At 32.9% G+C, this 23,740-nt stretch overlaps 1 protein-coding gene across 2 annotated transcripts in view; it reads right to left on the bottom strand.

Annotated features, from left to right (window-relative positions):
- LOC132731416 (cytosolic purine 5'-nucleotidase-like) overlaps positions 1 to 23,740 on the bottom strand; it is a 94,022-nt gene that overhangs the window by 59,556 nt on the left and 10,726 nt on the right. For both annotated transcript variants that reach the window (XM_060717632.1, XM_060717701.1), the window contains exons 3-5: positions 22,726 to 22,799; positions 5,749 to 5,866; positions 434 to 529 (exon numbers count right to left, since the gene is read on the bottom strand). In XM_060717632.1, coding sequence (XP_060573615.1) covers positions 434 to 529; positions 5,749 to 5,866; positions 22,726 to 22,799 — 288 coding nt within the window. The remainder of the gene's footprint in view (positions 1 to 433; positions 530 to 5,748; positions 5,867 to 22,725; positions 22,800 to 23,740) is intronic.

Here is a 23,740-nt window from a genome sequence, read left to right as displayed (position 1 = left end):
GCATTTCTCTAACCATTGGAAAAATCAAATTCTGTTAAAACTGAATATTAACAATACAAGATTTTAGACAATTTTGACAATTGTGACAATCTTTAAAACATCAAATCTGCCTTCTAGTGCTAAGCTGTCCTATTTTCATACAGAACAACTTTTTATAACAGCAATCTTCATTCTGCTCTTGGTACAATAGAAAATTTACCAGCAAAAACCTTACAAACAAAAAAGTTGGGATTTACTCGTGAGATTATTACCTTTGCTATTTTCTTCCCTGGTAAATCTTTTGGGCATAAGAGAATCACACACATCTAGTTCAGCTTCCTTGCAGGACAGACATAGATCTTACATTACTCAACAGTTGCAAATAGAAATAATTTAAAAATAATGACAAAATTACCTGCCCTTTGCTCAAAGAGTTAATGAAAAGATGACTTACCCTTTAAGAAATTCAAAGCCATGAACACAGACAAGAATGTTTCCAAATGGATCGACCTTGAGCAAGTTTCCATATAACTGATCAAACCAAAGTCCTCTGTAAAAAAAAGTAAACTACTGTCAAGAATATTTATATAAAATGTCTTATCTTTTTATTTTTAAATAGCAGAAACCACTGGATAAGCTAAGTCTGAAACTATAGTTACCATCTAAAACTACAAACATATATTCCAGCTTCAGTAAATTTTAAGCTCATTAAGGTCGCTAATTTCCAGTATATGTTTCAAAATGAGCATTGCCAATGAAGACACACGGTTGATAGAAAGCAGGGTTTAAGGCCACAATCCAAGGATTTGAAACTGGTGATCTGACCATCAGGCCAGATTGGTCAATTTAGACTTTTCCTTTAAAACAAAATTCATTTTTCAATTTTGCATGTTTAATTTACCCAAATTTCAAGGAATTTAAAAAAAAAAATTAACTCAAACAAAAATTGGTTACACTTGCATATTAACACAAATCTCTGGTCATTTTGTAATCTTACAGAGAAGAGTACCTTTTGAATTGGACAACAATATCTAATGTCCCCGCCAGTCATATCGGAAAATGATTTTACAAAAGATATAAATAAATTCACAAATTACGCTACAATGTCATGACAATGTCACGCAGACTTCCCGCACAGAACCTCTTCACAATTGATGACACGCTTCAGTAGATAAAATCAGGCGTATATTTTTCAACAAGTGGCATAACATTATCGTTTACTATATTATGACAATTTTATTCATTAGCAAGCCTCTTACACTCAGCGTGCTATGGAATCATGGGAAAATCCCGATGGGAGGACTATTATACCCTCTGATAATACACGATTATACTCCAGAGTGTAAGTTTATGACGATTTCATTAAGTGGCTTCAGCCCCGTGGCAGGGGAGACATTTTCGTGAATTATGGAACATTCAATCTTGAAATCCTGGTAACCTGCAGGGGACACTTTAAACTACTGATACATTATTGTATGCTATCAGGCTGGTTCCCAATATATATAAAAACTTTGCATGTTGTTGTGTAAAGTGGTTATAAATGGAATGAGCTTTTCTCAACATTCAGTTGTTAATATTTTCATATAAACGCCAGCCCTCGGGATACAGACTCATATAGTCAACAGGTTAATTACCAGTACTCCATGTTTATTACTTCAAAATTAAGTTGTATCCCTGGTATATCAAGGACAACATTTTAATATATAACAATATCATGAGAGAAAAAATAATGCTATAAACTTGTACTGCTGGCGGGTGGGTTTGGGGGGTCAAGGATAACAAATGTCTTGCGCACAACACAATAGTATAGCCCAGCATTAAAACTAGGTTAATGCATGTTTGCTCCATTCCATTTTACAGACAAGCATCATTTTTACATTGGTGAGTCAAATAGGGATTGTGTAAACTCATTGAGAACATATTTTTACATATTCATATAATTATTATATTTATATTTCAAGCTGTTTAAAATAAATAGAGGATACTGAATGAGTGTAAGTTTAATACTGAATTTATTGGACAAGTTGAATAAAATTATATTATACAAGCATCTGGCGAGCGTAATATTATTTTATTCAACAAGTTCAATAAATTTAGTAATAAACTTAAACAAATTTAATATTCTATTAATCACCGTTTTAAGTGAAAAAAAAAACAACAAAACTCATATTTCATTGATGCGCCTATAGTACAATGCTTAACATTAAGCGTGCTTTGTTTATATAAGGCAAATGACTTCATGTCAAAATTTATGCACCGCTGTGCAATACCATTTTTAAGCAGTGGCACAAGTGGCTCGGGTATGTGATAAATAAATAAAATGGATTGAGATAAATTTTGATTTTACATAAGTTACAACAGGTATAACATTGTGAAGATCACAGAGTTGTTCGCAAAAATCACAGAGTAAGTCTTTAACATATCTTTCATGTTATGTTGGTGACAAATCATATACAGTCTTGTGGTATTCAAATTTGATAAGGAATCCATTTCTAACTCTCTAATTAACCCAAAGGATAATGTAATGAAACCAAAGGATAATGTAAATAACCCCAAGAGATAAATGACATTATTATTTTTGTGTATTATATATCTTGATTATATAATTTGCACTACTATTTCACACTAAAGTATGCATCCATAATCAAATATTGGCTGAATATAATGTAAATATTATGCATTATAGTACAGTTTTCACATATCTGAAAGCTTTGATACAGATAAAAATTGGCACAATTTTTATGTAATGAAAAACCACATTTTTTATCACTTGTGAACAGATTTTATTGGACTTTTATTGACCTTAAAATTTACTATTCAATACACTGGCGTTTTTAAAATGATATAATATTACTGTCATTATTTCTTTATAGTCAATTCTCATGATCCTGTTACTTACATTAATTTTGCAATAACTCAGAAAGGTTGAGATATTTTTATGTTTAGACAGGTCAAATATTCTTTACAATCAAATATCATTTACAAAAGTCAAGACAGTCCTAGGAATATCTAAAGTAAAAATAAAAGTGCATCAGAGTAAATTTTGTTGTAATTAACAAACATAGGTCAGATATTCTCTTTTAAATTATGATGTGTCAAAAGGCTTTATAAGTAATAATATATTGGTTTATAGGGGGGTATGACAGAAGAGCGCTGGAATGCAATTAGAATGGCGCTAGATTTATTGGTAAACATACATATGTTTTAATATCATATACCTAATACCAACAACACAAAGATACAATCATGTATATAAAGTTAATATATGTGAAAATCATGAAACACATAGTGTTTACCTATATATAGTCTTATCAACAGGTGGTCTCTCAACACAGGATTATTGCAATTATAATTTTTTCAGTATGAAAATAAGACAGTGGACATAAGTAACCGCTGGACCTATATATAGTCTTCACAATGAGTTGGTCTAATACTAATAGTACAAGTTTGACTGTAATGATACAATGTTACAGTATCTACCAAATTCTCTGCTTCCAACACCCACCCACCTCAAATTTTAAGATATCTATTTCTAGGTACCATTTACCTACCCATATAAATGTCAAAATGCTAGATTAAATGAACTCAAAATTGATGAGAAAACATTAATGTGATGAAAGTGAAATTTCATGTACAAATCAAAGTCAATCTCCCCTCAAACCTTGATTAATGATCTAGAAATTCTGCCCGAAATTTTTTTATATGCTTACTTTACAATACATTAGCTAAGCTTTTTATATCATTACCATAGCCATGTTTATAGTAAACATCAACCTTTATAATGGAATTTAGAGGATTAAGAAATATAGATGTTGAGTTTATAGAGGTATTGAATAAGATGAAAAAAAGAGAACTTTGGATAGTCAATATCTTTATAACAACTAGTTTGGGTATAAAACACAGAAATCTTTACTACGCTTATTATCATAAATGAACTTGTTAATCTTTCAATCTGGACAAAACCATTTGAGCTGCGTCACGACAAAACCAACGTAATGCATTTGTGACCAGCATGGATGATACCACACCAGCCTGCGCATCCGCGCAGTCTGATCAGGATCCATGCTGTTCAATTACAAACCCTATAACAAGTAGAGAAACTAATAGTGAACAGCATGGATCCTGATCAGACTGCGCGAATGCGCAGGCTGGTCTGAATCCATGCTGGTCGCAAAGGCACTATGTTGGTTTTGTTATGAGGAGGCTCATTTATCATTTTTAGGAGTATAGCAAACAGTGCCGACTGATAAGACAGCACTGATATGTTGGCTAAACTTGGTCTGCACTGGTCACATGAGCAGAATCTGTTGCTGCCTTCAGGCTTAGAGTTATGACCAGCAAGATTTTGGACTTTTGCCGTTTTTGAAGTCTTGACCAAAGTGCATCTCTATCTATTGAATCAGGCATTATAGACGAATTTGTTTTAGAAACATACTTAATATGAAAAATTGGTTCTAGAATTTATAGATTTGTTTTAATAAGACAGGATTCCCTGTACAACTTTACATTCCAGCAAAATGAATTTAAGCTGTTTTTTTCATGGAGTCACATGCAGGAAAATGTGAATAAAGAGTACAAATTATTGCTGTTTTTTCCATTGTGAAATATCAGTTTTATAAGGAGATCGCATGTCTGCAGAATATTAGGACATGTTTCTACAGAAATAGCTGGTATTAAACTTTATTACAACTAATGCTGAAAATCTCTCAGAGTAATTCCAATTTAATTTTCTGATAATTTTTGCAATTTTTTCAACTAAAAACAAGAGCACAACATCCAGTGTTAATGCTCATCTGTAAAAAATTCTAAGTTAAAAAGGGGTGTTACTAAAAAAATATTGTTTTCAGAAGTATCCCTCTTGTCTAACAACTGCACCTTGTCACAATAAGCATGTATTCCAAGTTTCATGTTGATACCTTTAAAATATTTGAATAATGGGCTACATTAAAGTTTTTGCAAAACAACAAGGATGACAATAAAGATGAAGACAACAAAAACGATAACAATGATGATGACACAGCGATCACAATAGCTTTACTTTTTCTTTGAAACAGACAAGCTAAAAATACTGAAAGAAAATAATAAAACACTGTTCACAAAGCATTGTATTCTACTTGTATAACCAAGTATATTTTGCTATTTTTTTCCAGTTCATAAAAGGGACATAATTTAGAATTGATTCTTAAAAATTATCAGCCCTTGGTCATAAATGTTTGCCATTAATTTTCATAAGTAAAAAGCATTTTTGTCATTTTTTGTTACTTTTAGAATACATGAAGAGTCTTGCAACATTTGAATAAGGCTATCATTCCTCTGTAAATTATCTCCAGCAAGAGGCACTAAAAAACTTTCCTGTCGAAAAATGAAATTAAGCAAAAACTTTATAAAAGAATCTAAAATTAGCATCAATAATTCATGAAATGTGCAGGAAAATCAACATAGTTTGATCGCATTAATGTCAACTACTTTTCCAAGAATTTGTTTTTGCTGGAGACAGAATGTGCATAAATATTAAAGATGTGACATTGTCAACAAATTCTGCTCTATCTATAGCCGTTCGGGGCCTTTCATTTCAATTTATTATAGCCCATATTTTGCTGCTTTTTCAGGTTTCCGTTAAAACAAGAGGCAATTAAGAGCAATCTTCTTCCTTTATAAAGATAACAATACCTTTGATGGGACTCGAACCATAAACATCTTGATTCCAAAGCACATGTCCACCGACTGGAGAACTCTTCACATCGAAATAAAGGACAGAGAGAGACCTACCTGATCGGGAATGTTGGGTCATACTCAAACTCCAGTAAGCTTTCCGGATATCCGATGTGTACAAGCCGTTCCTTAATCAGCTGAAATCCTAAATTCTCGTAATCAGGTGATTTATACACTGAAAAATAACACAGGATAATAGATTACAACTTCTGAATATCTGAATCAGTAAATTTTCAGAAATTATTTTTTCAAGTTAGGGTGCTTTAGTAGTAGAGATACACAAAAATATATAAACAGTAAAGATGATCTTGGCTAACCTGGGGTGGTACAAACTTAAAGCAATACCAGGGGATCAAAACCAACTCACCAGCTGGAGCTAAGAGATTCATAGACTCCAGTAATTTGAACACATTTAGTCTCATATCAGGATCATGCAGGGATAAACGGTCTCTGCAATTCGGATGCCTCAACCACTAAAGGCAAGTGGGAAACATCATATATATAAGTAATTCATACAATCATGTACCTTAAGACTTCTTCCTATTTCAATCTTGCTTTCTAGAATGACCCATATTGTGTGGCTTTCTACCCTTAAACTTTCATGTTATGACTTTCACCTTATGACTATGGCCTTGGCCTTACAACATTACCCAATTATTCTATACAATGTATCATGACCTAAACCTAGTTTGAAACTCAAAATAGCTGGAACTAACTCTTGATTTTTCTACTTCAATATGGCAAATTGTAATTATTTCTGAAGTAAAAATTGTATATAAGGAAAACAGAAATGTATATACTCCTGGTTTAAACCCCAGGGTCTATTCCAGGATATAGCCACTGAAGGTTGACCGTTCTACAAAGGTGCTGGCTCTTACTTGAGGTCAAAATTTTCCACCATTAAAGCTAAACTGTAACCATATAACCTATACAGTGTCTGTCTATATTAAAAATCTTAAATGGGAAAAAAATAAGTTGGCTTCATTAAGACAATTAGATACCCTGTAGGAGAAAACTAATGCAAAAGAAAAGGTATCTATGATTCCAAGGAATTAAACTAAATTAACCATATCAGAGCATTTTCTATGTCACATCAGAAGCACATATATAGGAGAAAGATTAACCTCTAGGAGAATTGATTTAAATTTACTTTTTTTTATCAAGCATTGCCTGATTTTTTTTCTAAGAAATTGACAAGACTAGAAATGTGTCATCATGCCACGGATGCCCCCGCATGCAGCCAAAATTTCAGATGGTGCATTAATTATTTTTTTCATTTTAAGTTCAAAGCCCTTAAAACTTTTCAATGTTAACACAAACCATTTTCATACAATGTTCAAGACACTGAAATTATTCAGTCTTAACCTTTTAAAACAAGAACCGGTTGAACCGGGTGATGCTCCCCGAGAAGGTTCTGGACACAGGAAAGTATAAAAAAAATGAACAAAGGGCAAAAACTCCAAAATTAGGCAAAGCGGAGTTATGTTTTTTTGCACTGCACTTCTATTCAATGAGATCTATCTATCTACAAGAAAAGCATTGATGCAAAGCATCAAAGGGCGACGCCAAAAGAATTTGATCCAGATTTGCACCTAAATACTTAACAAAAGATGTGTACTTTATAGCAGTACCATTACATGTGACCTTGAGGCTAGGGCCAGTTTAAGTTGAAACTTAAACCAAAAAAGAATAGACTCTGTCTTGCCAAGATGCAAAAAACATGAAAATGCAACAAACAAACCACTTTGTGGTAGATTGTATTTTCATGTTTTCATCTGGCACCCGGTTACTTTTTGTACTATGTTTGTTTTCATGTGGCACAAATTACTCACTATAAATTTAGTGCACAAATTTATTCAAGGGCAAGTAACAATCTACTGTATCTCTTTAAATGCAGAAAAATTATAAGTCTCAACATATCAATATACTACAGTCTAAGATATACATGTATGCACATAACATTAATAATTCCCAGTTTATATTAAATAAATATGAAATCCTAACATTAACATGCTTTTGATGACCTTACAACTGGTGAATTATATACAACAAAAATAGTATTATAAGTAATACCTAAGATAGACAGAAAACAACAAATAATTTAGTAAACATGAGTAACTTTCCCTTAAAATAGAGAAAACCTGAAACCCAAAAGAACACCCTAAACAGCAAAATTATGAAATGCTGCATGCTCAGTTTTATTAAGCCATGCAAATTAATGGTAAAGTATTCATAAAAAATAGATGGCCATGTGACAGCAGTAATTGCAGAAAATCGGATAGCTTTCAACATCCGGATACTGGTACACTTTGTAAAAACAACCATTTTGCGCAACAGATAAATGTAATAAGGATAAAATCAATAGGATAATCGTTTACAACAGTTCCATTACCTATCCTTATACTCAATTGCAGGTGAACTTTCTTCTTGTAGGAAAATTTGAAAATGTATAAATGAATGAATGAACTGATACGGCCTCAATCTAGACCACAACGATATTCGAAATCCGGGTTTTAGTATTGCCAATAAAACTAAGGGACAAGCTGTTAAACTTAACCTGCAATTTCGTGAAAATAATATCACAATGCACATGCTTTTTACATAAAGTTATTAAATACAAATATAACAACACATTTGTTTACTTGATTTTTACGAATCAAAATAAAACTAATTAACACAACATGAAATTAACTGCTAATAATAACAGCTCCTTCCATAGGCAAAAATAAAAAGCATTCCATAATAGACGACGCCGCTCACCGGCGTCGCCAATAAAGTTTCCTGATGATATCAGAGTTATGTCCCGGGTAAAAGTCAAAGTGTAAAAATGAACAAAGGGCAATAACTCCAAAATTAGACCAGGCTTTGTTTAGGTTCTTTAAGCATTGCAGTTCTATCCAATTATATCTAGCTACCTACAAAGTTTCATGTTGATATCTCTAATAGTTTTAAAGTAATGTCCAGGACAAAAGTCAAAAAGTAAAAATAAACAAAGGGCAATTTCTTCAAAATAAGGCAAGGCAGAGTAATGATTCTTAAGCACTGCACTTCCACCCAATGAGACCTATCTATCTACAAAGTTTCATGTTGATATCTCTTATAATTTTAGAGTAATGTCCCAGACAAAGTTCAAAGTGTCAAAATGAACAAAGGGCAATAACTCCAAAAGTAGGCAAGACAGTGTAACAGTTCTTGTGCACTGCAAACTTACTCAATGAGATCTATCTACCTACAAAGTTTCATGTTGATATCTCTTATACATTAAGAGTTATGTCCCAGACAAAGTTCAAAGTGTAAAAATAAACAAAGGGGATTATTAAAAAATTAGGCAAGGCAGAGTTAAGGTTCTTGTGCACTGCACACCTACTCAATGAGATCTATCTACCTACAAAGTTTCATGTTGATACTCCTATACTTTTAGAGTTATGCCCAGGACAAATTTCAAAGTGTAAAATAAACAAAGGGGGATAATTCAAAAAATAGGCAAGGCAGAGTTACGGTTCTTGTGCACTGCACACCTACTCAATGAGATCTATCTACCTACAAAGTTTCATGTTGATACCTCTTATACTTTTAGAGTTATGTCCCGGACAAAGTTCAAAGTGTAAAATAAACAAAGGGGAATAATTCAAAAATTAGGCAAGGCAGAGTTACGGTTCTTGTGCACTGCACACCTACTCAATGAGATCTATCTAACTACAAAGTTTCATGTTGATACCTCTTATAGTTTTAGAGTTATGTCCCGGACAAAGTTCAAAGTGTAAAATAAACAAAGGTGATAATTCAGAATTTAGGCAAGGCAGAGTTCCGGTTTTTGTGCACTGCACACCTACTCAATGAGATCTATCTACCTACAAAGTTGCATGTTGATACCTCTTATACTTTTAGAGTTATGTCCCGGACAAATTTCAAAGTGTAAAATAAACAAAGGGGGGGTAATTCAAAAATTAGGCAAGGCAGAGTTACGGTTCTTGTGCACTGCACACCTACTCAATGAGATCTATCTACCTACAAAGTTTCATGTTGATACCTCTTATACTTTTAGAGTTATGTCCCGGACAAATTTCAAAGTGTAAAATAAACAAAGGGGGGTAATTCAAAAATTAGGCAAGGCAGAGTTACGGTTCTTGTGCACTGCACACCTACTCAATGAGATCTATCTACCTACAAAGTTTCATGTTGATACCTCTTATACTTTTAGAGTTATGTCCCGGACAAAGTTCAAAGTGTAAAATAAACAAAGGGGGATAATTCAAAAATTAGGCAAGGCAGAGTTACGGTTCTTGTGCACTGCACACCTACTCAATGAGATCTATCTAACTACAAAGTTTCATGTTGATACCTCTTGTTGTTTCAAAGTTATGTCCCGGACAAGAAAAGGGGACGGACGGACGGACAAGGCGGCGACTATATGCTTCCCCGAAATTTTTTCGGGGAGCAAAAATAGCATATTGCATATTTGTAGCCAAAATAATGGCTAAAAGTATGAGTGCTGAAACTGAAAGTTCAAAATTTTTCCAACATTCAGGAAAGATAAGTTTGTCTAAAATCATTGAACCACAACCAAATTCAAACTTAAACTGCTTATTCCTAAGATGTATCTATATTATTTTCAAAGTGAAAGGGACATAACTCTGCAAAAAAAAAAAATAATCAAACCATGACCAAATTCCAACTTGACCTGCCCATTCCTTTGACATATCCATATGTCAAATTTAAGTTGAATATGTAACACTGTTGGGTAGATAATGAACAGAAACTGTAAATTTCATACTATTTTCAAAGTGAAAGGGGCATAACTCTGCCAAAAATCATTGAACCATGACCAAATTCGAACTTGGCCTGGGCATTCCAAAAACATATCCATATGTCAAATTTGAGTTGAATGTGTTGTACTGTTGGGGAGATAATAAACGGAAACTGAAAATTTCATATTACTTTCAAAGTGAAAGGGGCATAACTCTGCCAAAAATCATTGAACCATGACCAAATTTGAACTTGACCTGCGCATTCTTTTGACGCATCCATATGTCAAGTTTGAGTTGAATGTGTTGTACCGTTGGGGAGATAATGAACGGAAACTGAAAATTTCATATTATTTTCAAAGTAAAAGGGGCATAACTCTGCCAAAAATCATCGAACCATGACCAAATTCGAACTTGACCTGTATTTTCTCTTTCTCATGACATATCCATATGTCAAATTTGAGTTGAATGTGTGCAACCGTTCTTAAGATTATGAACAGAAACTGATGATGACGGAATGACAGAAGGACGGAACAGGGTAACACTATATGCCCCGGCCATTACATGGCGGGGGCATTAAAAGAGAACTAACAAGAAGAGATTTTCAACAAGTGATTCCAAAGCTTTGAGCAGTAAGGGATTCCAAGGCAACCAAATTAACCATTCAGCATATGAGGTGCAGACACTTTCTTAAATATGTACCATAATTATATTAGTACAGTAATAAAAACCATTGTGTGTTTTTGTTATATTATCATATATTTTTTTCAGCTCTAAGCCAATGATATCAGTCTATGCGAAAGTTAATTTTTTTTTCAGGCCACAAGGACCGAGACCCTTAGGTTTATTTCCGGCCCGGATGATATTTTTCCGGCCCAGACTTTTCAAGCATTATTTTATATTAACACAGTTGAATGCAAAAATGATTGTCTTTCTTTAAATTAGTGAGACCATCCATATAGAAACATAAGAAGATGCTGACCAATTGAAATAACTTAAGCAGGGTGCTCACTAGGATTTTCAAAGGAGGAGTTCTTGGACTCCCAAGGACAGAAAAGTAGGAGCACAGAGCACTTTGAATATGTTAAGCCATCTTTACTGCACTTATGCAGTTGAAGAATATGATGTATATTAGTGGAGTAAGCTAGGTTTTGAAAAGTTGGAGTTTGAACAGAGAAAAAGCTTATTCAGGAAAATGGTAGTATGTCCCAAATGGAATACACTGTACCGTAAAAGTGATTGAAAAGATTTGAAATATAATTTCAAAAACCCTACATCATTAGACCATTATGCTGTTTTCTTCCAGATTCACTCCACACACCCCCTCCCATAAGAAAATATTCATTGTATGTGACAAACACATACTGGTAATGGCTCCATCTCAACTAATGTGAACAATATCTTTAGTAATTTTAATTCTTAAACTACATTTAAGTGTTATTACACACATTTTAACAAAACAAAGTTTCCTTTTGGTTACGATTTTTTTAATTATAAAAAGCGGCATCGCGAAAATATGTGACAATTGAAAATTTGTCTGTTTCCTGCAGAAACATTCACAATTCTACTTGTTGATTTTGATTATATTAGACTAAATATTTTTTGATTATTTTAAGATTGTTACTAATCGGCTATTTCAACAAGCATCATAAAACCGGTAGTAATAGAATGCGAAATTGACTCCATTTCGCGAAATGAACTTTTTGACTACGAAATGGACATTTGTCTCTTTAATTTTGGTTTAAGTATACTATTTAATATCATTTTTAATAATGAACAAGTGATATATGACATAAAATTATTATTTAAACAATTTTGTTTATATTTTTTTCATTATTTATGCTTGTACATTTGAAAATAATCGTATAATAATGCCACATAGTTCAGTGTTTTATACATGGTCTTTCAAATAGAAAGATTCTGTTTTATATTATATCATATGTTTAACCTGGGACAAAAATATTTTTGTCGTCCCAGAATAAACGTTAGTGAATAGAAAAGATACCCTTTGTGACATGTCAGTTACACAATAATTTGTAAAGCAAATGTCCATTCCGTAAGCGAAAACTCCATTTCGTGGCCGAAAACTCCATTTCGTAGAGGCCAGATTATTTTCAGAAATATGACTATAAAATAGGAAAATAGTAATTTTAATTGGTTCAATCTGTAGTTTTATGTCATATGTTTGACATAAATTAATAAAAATAATATTACTCATCATGGTTAAACAAACAAATGTCCATTTCGTAGGCGGTAAGTTCATTTCGCGAAATGGAGTCCATTTCGCATTCTATTACAACCCTCATAAAACAGAATTTTCAAATCTGTAATTTACGGCAAAATTAACCGTTGTTGATGGTACTTTTTGAAGACAGAGTTGACTGGTACTTATTTGACATGTACAAAATAGATCTAAGGTTGGTCAATATCTTCTTTAATAAATTCTTTGCATCACCTGGAACTTATCAATCAGGTCATTGATATTTTTAACTTTTTGAAATTTTATTCGGACATGAGGACTGACGGAAAGGAATTTTTCTCGGACCCCACGAGTTTTATTCAGCCAGGACCGAGGACCGACGGACTTTCGCACAGACTGTGATATATATTACATTTCAGAAAATTCAGCCTTGAGAAAATACACAAAAAAACTTTTCTCACCATCCTGTGTTACTTTAAATGAATGAAAAACGAAATTACACACATTTACAAATGATGGCTTAAAAAACAAAAGGTGTCAGACAGAATTTATTGTCTGGGTTAATATGTTTTATAACAGATCACAAATGATGTTAACTTCCGATGCCGGAGACCAAAATTGACAGGAAGTTCACCTATACAACAGGATGTGTTTTATTGGTCAATTTGTAATTGCCAAATTAGGGACAAATAAATGCTAATTTATGGTCATTCACGGGTCAGTAGGGCCCTATAAAGATGTGAGATGACACTCTTAAATGACACAATATGTTTTCTGTGACTATGGGCTGGTGTCCACCTTTAGAAAAAAGTTTCAATAACAAAACAATTGTATTACCATATTAGTCCATTAACAATGATGTCAATTTAAACTCTACAACATTGCGAGGCTAACCATTTGGTTAAACCATAATTTAAAAACCAAAATTTGCTCGAATATTCTCAGTGCTTGATAGTAAGAAAAGGGGTATAACTCTGTAAAAAGGTAAACTCAGAGTTATTGGACCTATGCCAATCATGTTAGATAATTACAGAAGCTGACCCATCATGTTATGGTTATGATTGTCCATTTTTTTATAAATTTCAATGTTTTCTATTTAGATAAACAAAAACTCGCTGTCAACTATGTACAAAGTGTATGTAATTAGAATTGTTTTCAATTTATAAATCTATATGAACTAAAAGCATAATGTACTTTTTTATTTTCAATTATTGTTATATAGTGAATCCATAAATTCTAGGATTTTTCTGAGATCTTGAGAAATAATCCACTCTAATAGTGATTATGGCTCCAATGGGATTCCATAATTTCTAGCCTGAAAGCTCTGTAATTAGCAATGAATGATGGAATATTTCTCTAAAAGGCAAGGACTTTTGACATTTTCTTGTCCTCAAAGTGATATTCATTCCACTGAAAGTAATTTATATAACAAAATTTGTTGCAATCAAGTGTTGATATTTTCATTGCCAGTTTACATCTTGTTTATACAAATTTGTTTCAGATCAATATGTTATTTTACATTGATTGTGTTGGAAGGCTAATAATTATAAAGCTTACTGAAGTACTCTCGGATGCTAGTTTGTAGCAGTATGTAACAATGGACAATGTGCAGTATGTGTGGCTGAATTAGCTGTATCAGTACTATAGATATACTGCCAGTAAATGTCAACTTCTTCACATACATGCAGCACTTCAATCAGTGGTGGAGAAACAAAATGGCAACAGCTAGTCGTTTTCTTCAACTCATCTGGCCAATTTATTTCTGACTGGTTGCCCAATTGTAGCATTTAAATATCAGAACCTCACACCCATTTAGTGATTTACTATAAAGGTCAGATTTAAAATCAAAGGGAGACAAATACATAGGAATGCATACAATCAAACAGGCACCGAAAATTATTTTTAGTTACTCATCCTGCAGGACAAGTAGCGATTAAATCCAATGTGGAGGCAACATTTTTCTACTGGTCCTGCATCAAATTCTCTTAAATTCTACTTGTAATTACAAATGGACAAGTGAAATTTTCAATCTCTGTCAAAACCATCAATATCTCCAATAATTAATGTTTAGTCTGCTGTGGCAACAGACTTTATCCATGTTATTATAGCAGACTATGTATCTGATTATGGTCTGTAGTCAGCCCTTATTTCCATACTTTCCTAAGTGAAAGATATCCAAGTTTATTTAAGATTATATTGAACATGGTAAGGAGTTATAGACCTAATCGTAATAAATATTCCTTTCAAAACAATATCATTTTGTTGAATTCTCTTTCACTTTGATCTTATTAAGAAAATTAAAATTTGGTTTAATAATTTCTCCAAGATGAAATAGAAAATCATTAATATTTGAGCACATGAATTGTATTTTAATTATTTTAACAGAATGCAGAACTTCAAAGCAATTTTAAACCCATTTCCTCCATTTTCCACCAGTAAATAATTGGGCATCTTGCCTTTATGAAAACAAGAAAACTGCATAAATGTCACCATTTAAACAATTTAGTGGAGAGCTTTATGGTGAGAAACATTTATTAAAAAATGTTTAATCTTGAAAATGAACTGACCTATGGTTTATACAGGGACTGGTCAAGCAACATCAATAGAAAATACCCCAGCTGCGGTCAACAACTTCAAGTCAAAAGCAACAATTATTATCACCCCTGCTAAAACAGTTTGGCTACAGAAGGTGTAAAGAGATGGTAATAATATTTGGAGTGGTCAGTGAGTGGTCACTTGAAACATGTTCTATGTAAATTATCCCATATTTTTATGGTGTGTGAAAACCACTTTGAAATGTCATGGTGGGTGATAGGAAGTGAGGGTGTAATTCCCAGAAGAGAGCTGAAAGCTCTTCGAGAACTGAGAAGAACACTTTATTTGTTGGGCATTATGTCAAGACCTCATTGTAAAGCTTATATTTGGTCTTTCTAGTTTTGAAAAGAAACGAAGTAGCTGGATAGCTATCTAAAATTAAAGAATTTTAAGTCCTTCTTAGGGTATTGGATTTGAACTGACAGCCGTGAAGGGCAGGTGATTAGAAGTATTGAACCTTAAATAGCACTCAGTCCAAGGGAGAAATGGGGGAAGGGAATGAAGGGGGTGGAGGAATTTAGTTATAGAACAATAGTCTTGTAATTCAATATAAAACAAATAACAATAGAGTTGTAATGAACATTTTATATTTCCCTGTAGAAGTATTGATTATGACAGGTGATTTATTAAGTGACCAGACTGACTAGATAATCCAATATAATAAATCTCATTTCCGAAAAGCATGTAAAATTCTTCCCCATTATTCCACCAGGATATCCCAGAACTCTAGAAGGAAGAAACATCGAGACCAATCCAAATATAAGCCAATTTTTTTTTTATATCTTTCATAATAAAAGAGTAGACATTATATAGTGATGAATAAAGTCTGATGACTTAATTCAATAAATGTAATGTGCTAGACGTAAGTATCAATAAAATAACATTGGCTGAGTTGTGTCTGCAACAATCAGATCTGGCATTATTTTGCCATATTTGTCATAATTTGTTCATAGGCTTTTCTTTTGTATTTCAATCAACACATAGCACATGTTGAAGCTACCTAGTGCCTTGACTTAGAACTCTTTTCATTGGTTACATCTTACATCACATAAACAGTCTAGAGGTGATATAGTGACTTTTACTAATGGACAAATACCCCTGGTGACCAGTGTGCACAGGGGCACTTAAGTAGGTCCACCAACCTTCTATAAGCTACCTAGATTAACCAAAGGTGATAAACCTATGCCAATAGTATCTGTGCTTTTACTGTTGGTTGGCTAAGGTCTTGTATTTCAAACTGAAATCCCTTAAGCTTTAACAAACTATTCTGAAGTCAAAGCATGGCAAATTCATTACATACATTCAAAAGGGTCAAAATTATGCATTATCACTCTGAGTTAATAATTAACTTAATATTGTCCCTTATATTCTTATTTACAAGTATAATGTAATATTATGGGAGAACTAGCCAGATGGTTTGAATTAGAACAAAACAAGAGGTCAGTAGCTTATAAGCTCAATTATCAAGTGTTATAGCACATTTAGTCACATCTTCAAGATAATGTGAAGATACCTACATGAAAAAAAACTTTCTTCCTATGACTTGAAAAAAACCCACTTGACATAAATGATGATACTGAAAAGTGGTGAGTAATTGGTCAGAGTGGTTAACTCTTTGAAATTTAAGGGTTATTTTTGTACCAGACATTGCTCTTTAAAAGCTGAAAGTAAACAGGGCAGTTTAAACCGGCCATTAATCATTATGAACCTTTTGGCAAATGAGGACTTTAAAACATTCTGTATCACATAAAATTAAACAGCTTCCGTCAATAAACTGTATTTTGATTATGATAATCCAAGTTATGGGCTATTCCCATCTGCAGAAATCATTAACAAACAGCAATTAAGTATTAAGAGTGCATTCCCATATTTGTGAATGTTATCATTAACTTAATAAATATCAAATAGTATCTTATGCTTATCTTTTTTTATTTTATATTTGTTTATTCTGTGCTTGGACAGAGATCATAATAAACTGAAGAGGAACCATAATATACTTTGTACGGTCCAGCAGTACACAAGGAGCATTTAGAAGGCAATTTGGCCAGGATTCAGGGACAATATTGTAACATGTTAATTGTTATGAAGACACATATAGGAAAGAAAAAGACTTTTAGAGGGATCATTTAAAAGATTCAGAAGAAACATTATGTTGTGATAACTATGGGTGGGGGTGGGAGGGGAATTTTGGAGGGTCATTTAGCAAAAATGCCTAGGAAAGAAGGAGACATTTAGAAAGAACACCTAGGAAGGGTTATTTTGTATGAACATCTAGGAAGAGAAGAACATTAAGCAACACAAAAATCTAGGAAGGAAGGAACAGTTATCAGAATCATCTATGAGGGAATAGATATTAGCACAATCATCTTTGAGGGGAGGGATAATAGCACAATAATCTATTAGGGAAGGGTTATTAGCACAATCATCTATGAGGGGGAATTAGCACAATAATCAATGAGGTGAGGGATATTAGCACAATCATCTTTAGGGGGGGATATTATCAAAATCATCTATGAGGGGAGGAATATTAGCCGATTATCTATGAGGGAAGGGATATTAGCACAATCATCTATGAGGGGAGAAATATTAGCACAATCATCTATCAGGGACAAACATCTATGAGGGGAGGGATATTAGCACAATCATCTATGAGGGGAGAGATATTAGCACAATCATCTATGAGGGGAGAGATATTAGCACAATCATCTATCAGAGACAAACATCTATGAAGGGAGGGATATTAGCACAATCATCTATGAGGGGAGAGATATTAACACAATCATCTATGAGGGGAGAGATATTAGCACAAACATCCATGAGGGGAGAGATATTAGCACAATCATCTATGAGGGGAGGGATATTGGCACAATCATCTATGATGGGAGAGATATTAGCACAATCATCTATGAGGGGAGAGATATTAGCACAATCATCTATGAGGGGAGATATTTTAGCACAATCATCTATCAGGGACAAACATTTATGAGGGGAGGGATATTAGCACAATCATCTATGAGGAAAGGGATATTTAAGCACAAACATCTATGAGGGGAGAGATATTAGCACAATCATCTATGAGGGGAGAGATATTAGCACAATCATCTATTAGGGACAAACATTTATGAGGGGAGGGATATTAGCACAATCATCTATGAGGGGAAGGGATATTAGCACAATCATCTATGAGGGGAGAGATATTGGCACAATCATCTATGAGGGGAGGGATATTAGCACAATCATCTATGAGGGGAGGAATATTAGCACAATCATCTATGAGTGGAGGGATATTAGCACAATCATCTATGAGGGGAGGGATATTAGCACAATCATCTATGAGTGGAGGGATATTAGCACAATCATCTATAAGGGGAGGGATATTAAGTTTGAACATCTATAAAGAGGACAGACTTTTAGTGCTAGCATCTAGGAGGGTTGGATACAAACTTAGATAATCTATTAATGGAGGGATATTTATTACAAATGAATGAATGTTCAAGAATGTATAACTCTTTGAAACAGATGTTGATTTCCATTTTTTTAAAAACAAATCTAAATGTCACCCTTTGATAAGATATTTGAAAACTGTTTTCGTAGCAACAGTTTAAAGAGTCCTTTAACATTAGCTCTGTCAATGTTTACAACCTAGCAACACAATTATGTTGAGGTTTATTTTGAAAACCACGCAAAAAATCTTATATAAATTTATTTCATTTCTCATAAAATGCTTTTAAGCTGAAAATCCCTTAGTTCAGATATGCAAACTACGTAAATAGATCAATTTTTAAAAAGTATTTAAGGGGTGCCGTTATAAACGATCAAAGACATTGAAGTGAAAATCGGCAGGGTGGGATTCAAATTTGCATACTTCCTGTTATTTTCATCGATAAAAAATTGGTTAAGTAAAGAAAGTTATGCGACGATTCAGTAGTAAAGGTGACAAGTTGCCTAAGTCAATATTGCCACAAGATGTCATCTTGGCGTTATACAGCCCTAACAAAAACATGATGCGTAATTGATTAAAAAGGGTTTTTATCCTAGCAGCATAAGATGGAACGAAACATATAGATCGTAATAAAGTGTCATCATAAATACATTATGCAAATATGGCTTGACATCTACCATATATAAAGAAGCTTTATAAAACTTCTTACACCTCGTTTAAAATGTCAACAACAAAACCGAGTCACGAAAAAATTTATTACACAATTTATAATTGAATTCCAATACAAAAATTTCTATTGCAAAAATATCCATAGTTAAGGAAAATTCAATGTTGAAAATATGCAATTTTACCAAAAAATTTTAATTAGAAAAATACACAATAAAAAAAACTGTATCCAGGCAGACAACAAAATTAATTAATTTTAAGACCATCATTTTCCCACATTTATTATTTCTACCTGAGAACAGTTGAGAGGTATGAGGGAACGTAAAATCACTGACATTTCAAGGTTTACATCAAAAGTATCCCTACTTTTACTGACCACCACACATGGGAAATGCCCAAAAGGTAAAAAACAACTTCAGTCATAAAAAAGGAAATGGTGATGTGAGGTGAGCCATTAATCTATGTCAAAATGTGACCTTTCATTAATCCCAGGTTCCTGACCTTAAATTCATCATTCCCTAGTTTTAATTTAAGTATCAAACTTTAATTAAGAAACAACTTATTTGTCCGAAAGTCTGGGGCCAACAGTGAAATTAGTATTATCACTAGGAAAAGGCGTGTCTAGCCAATTAGACGGGCAGTTGGCTAGTAAATTGATAGGGCAGATTAAGGCCAATAGCTCTATCAAATCTAAATCAAGTTCAAAATACTTTTGATTGAAAAATACATTCATTTCTCAAGGTATAAAAATAAACTGGCAACATTAACTCATTAACATAAAAATACTATCTTAACTCAAATAATGTATTTTAAATAAAGCTCCAAATTAAATCTTTATTGAAAATCTTTTAACCTTTTGAATGATGGCTGCAATAATGACCTGGCTATGCCACCAGTATAGAGCAAGGCTAGTTAGCATATTGTCTCCATAGTGCAGTAATGAGTTAACTCCTATTAATTTATATCAGGAGTTAACCCGTTTCTGCACTAAGGTGACAAATTACCTGAGTAAGTCTGCTAGTCTCTGTTTGTTGATTGCCCTTTTTTTTAATTTGAATTTTTTAATATTTAATATCAAAATCATCAAATCTAGTAACAGTCACAGCTTCAACTGCTCAAAATTCAAATAAAGTCCATTATAAATATAAATATTCAGCTAAGGTTAAAGCTTTTTTAAAGCTAAGTAGGTGGGAGACAGAAATGATTTATTGTCTTATTAATTCCCTCTAGACAACACCATACACCAATTTACATAGAAAATATTCTCACCATTATTTCTAGGGACAATGAGAATGTATGAATTTTCTGGCAAAGGAAATATAATGACAAACTAATTTAATGGCGAAGGAAATATAATGACAAGGCTATGTGAAATCCTTCAACTACCAAAAAACGGCATTTTCAACAGTAACAGATAAAATAGGTTGAGAGAATGAGATGGAAAAACCTATGGTGGCTGATTTCTGCCGGTTCAAGTTGTTGCCCTCAAAGTCGAGGGCAAAGACATGATAATATGCTCACTTAGCCACCATACAAACCAAACCTTTCATTCAAAATATGCATTTGTAAACTTTTTTTTTAAATTTTATTTTAGGCCATAGAATTCAAATATGGTTGCCATGGTATTTCTTGTCGGTATAAAACTAAACTTTGTTACATCAAGAAAATTGATTAAGCAAAGTTTGACACATAGAAGTTTTACTGTATAGTACATGTATATATAAATACAAACTACCAATGTCAAGGACATTTTCAATTAGTAACACCAAAACAGATTGGTTCCCTAATTCCCAATTAACCTGATTACATCTACAGTACATGACAAAAATACCTCATACAATAAATGTTACTATTAAATCAATATAAACAAAAATACAACAACAAGAGCTGTTGATAGGACTATACCATTTGCCAGATAGAAAAACAAGACCCTGGATAATGTTGAATTTTGAGTTCAAAATGGGCTATACTCTGTCAAAATCCATGCTAGAGTTAAGGGCCTGGGACATTGACCTATTATTCTCGATCTAAGTGTGTAATGATTCAACCTATTCCACAAAGTGAATAAAGGTATACCAACTTGCATGCAAACTTAACCAAATAGAAAGAGACAGAATCCCAAAAGAAAGCCAAGAAGGACAAAATTAACAACGCCTGTGTGAGTACAATAGCTCTCCCTATTCTTTGAATAGTCAAGCTAATATTATTATATTGAACCATGGATCAAAACCAAAATAAAAGGATTAATAATGTAAAATTGTATCCAAAACTATGGATTAAAACAGATGCAAAAGGACTGACATAAAATAAAACCATGAATGAAAACAACAACAAAAAAATAATCATATGAATAAATTCATGGATCAAGAAAGAAACAAGAGGATTGAGATATGCTTTAAAACATTGTTTAGTTTTTTCTATGTTCTTTTTATAAAAAGTAAATGAAAAGTTATATACTGTTTAAAAGCTTTAAAATTTATTCAATATAAAATGTTATGCCATAATAGGGTGTCCATGGCTGAGTGGTTAAGGTCATTGACATCAAACCACTTGTGGGTTCGAACCCCTAGAGGGACTTTGTATTCTTTCATGTGAGGAAGCTATCCAGCATGCTTTCGTAACATATGTGGTTCTACAAATGTGCCCATTCATGCCTGAAATAACACACAGAGAGGCACCTGAGGTCTTTCTCCACCAGTAAGCTTTCTCCACCAGTAAAGCTGCCACCATATGATCTATACTGTGTTGGTGTTAAATAAAAACCAACAGAAAAAAAATCCATAACTGCAAAACTTTACTACTGGAGATTCTTTGATATTGTTCCCGCTTACATATTCCTAGAAGAGTTTTAAGTGCAATACAATAAGAAAAGGTCTTTGGAGACAAAAAAAAACTTTAGCTATATGTTCCATTGCATTTCTATAGGCAGTATTCCTATATTCACATAGACAGGTAGACATTTACTTCCTGCTTTAGGTAAAATATTACAGGTATAAACATTTTGTCCTTGTTAAAACAGATCAACAGTTTCCTCCATAAATTGTTTACCTGTTAACTATTTCTCAGTAAAAGGCTATCAAAAATAAAAATCAATATGTTTTTCAATTTAAACAATTTTTTTCTTATCATTTAAGGGACTTGTTAAAGATGGTGGGCTGCTTGTTAAAGATCATTGCTCATTACTATAGTATAGTAAGATGTCTTTTTAATATGGTTGCTTTGAAACATATATGGCCAGACACCAGTGACCTTATACCTTCCTCCATCAGAAACAATGGAAATGATGATTATCGGTCCTCACAAGTGTTAGGGTGACAAAATAAACCAAATCAAAATAAAATATGAATGAAATATTGAAACATCATAAAAGAAGAAAATTTCCATACCTGCAAGTGTGTAGTCCATATCAAAGCCGAAGAACTTGACCTTCTCCAGCATCAGGCTTCTGTTGACAAACACTCTGTAAATTGGAGAGATTTCATATTTAGTAGATCCACAACTAAATCTTCTGCCACGTAACATGTTTCCTTTTACTTTCCCCGTTACCTTTTTTCCTGAACACTGGTTAATATATCTCAACAGTTTGTCTTGTTTGATACAAAATAAGGCATTTAATGTTAAAATCCAAAGATCACTTTCATCTATTCAATTATTTTTGTAAGGAACACGCCTTATTCTTCCCTTATAAAACATAACAGTGCCAGCTTTTAAAGTATATTATGAACAATGCTGTTCATTCATACATTAGAAATCACGCATAATTCTTTAATATAACATGATCACTTTCATGTCCTCCTGCACCTACATTTTGTAAAACGTTAAAGACACACACCTTTAAATATCACAATACCTTTTGCATGAGCAATACAATCCAAGTTTAAGTAATCAATTAAGTTATGTTACAAAAATAGCAATAGTGTTACATCACCAGCCAATTAACTAAAATTTTTTATCTTACACATGATTTTCATCATTTCCAACAAACAAAATCACTGGGACTCGATATCCCTTTAAAAGGCATTTCTTTGAAACAGAGGCTTGTATAATTCTCTTATAATTCGCATGTCCATAAGTGAAAAAAGTCCTCGCAATTATTGGTTACGGAATCTTCACTGCATGTTGCAACAATACTGTCGTCTGCTGCAGATATCAGTTTGTATAGCAGACCGTAAAAGGCTGTTTTCTCCGATTCCAAACAATTTACTGGAGAAACTATACACTCATTAATCTTCACACCTTTTCAAGAATATCCTCGATATTAGGTATCAAAACTGCCGTATATTACTCTATAATTTACAAACCCACTTGATCTACTTCATAATTATGAAATGTTATAAAATGTCATCTTTTCATTTCATCTGTATTGATTTCTTATCAAATTATCACAAATTCATAAGATAT

The sequence above is a fragment of the Ruditapes philippinarum genome, unplaced genomic scaffold (assembly GCF_026571515.1).
Source record: "Ruditapes philippinarum isolate M1 unplaced genomic scaffold, ASM2657151v2 ctg5_1_1_1_1, whole genome shotgun sequence".
NCBI lineage: Eukaryota > Metazoa > Mollusca > Bivalvia > Venerida > Veneridae > Ruditapes > Ruditapes philippinarum.
This window is presented reverse-complemented; position numbering and strand designations above follow the sequence as displayed.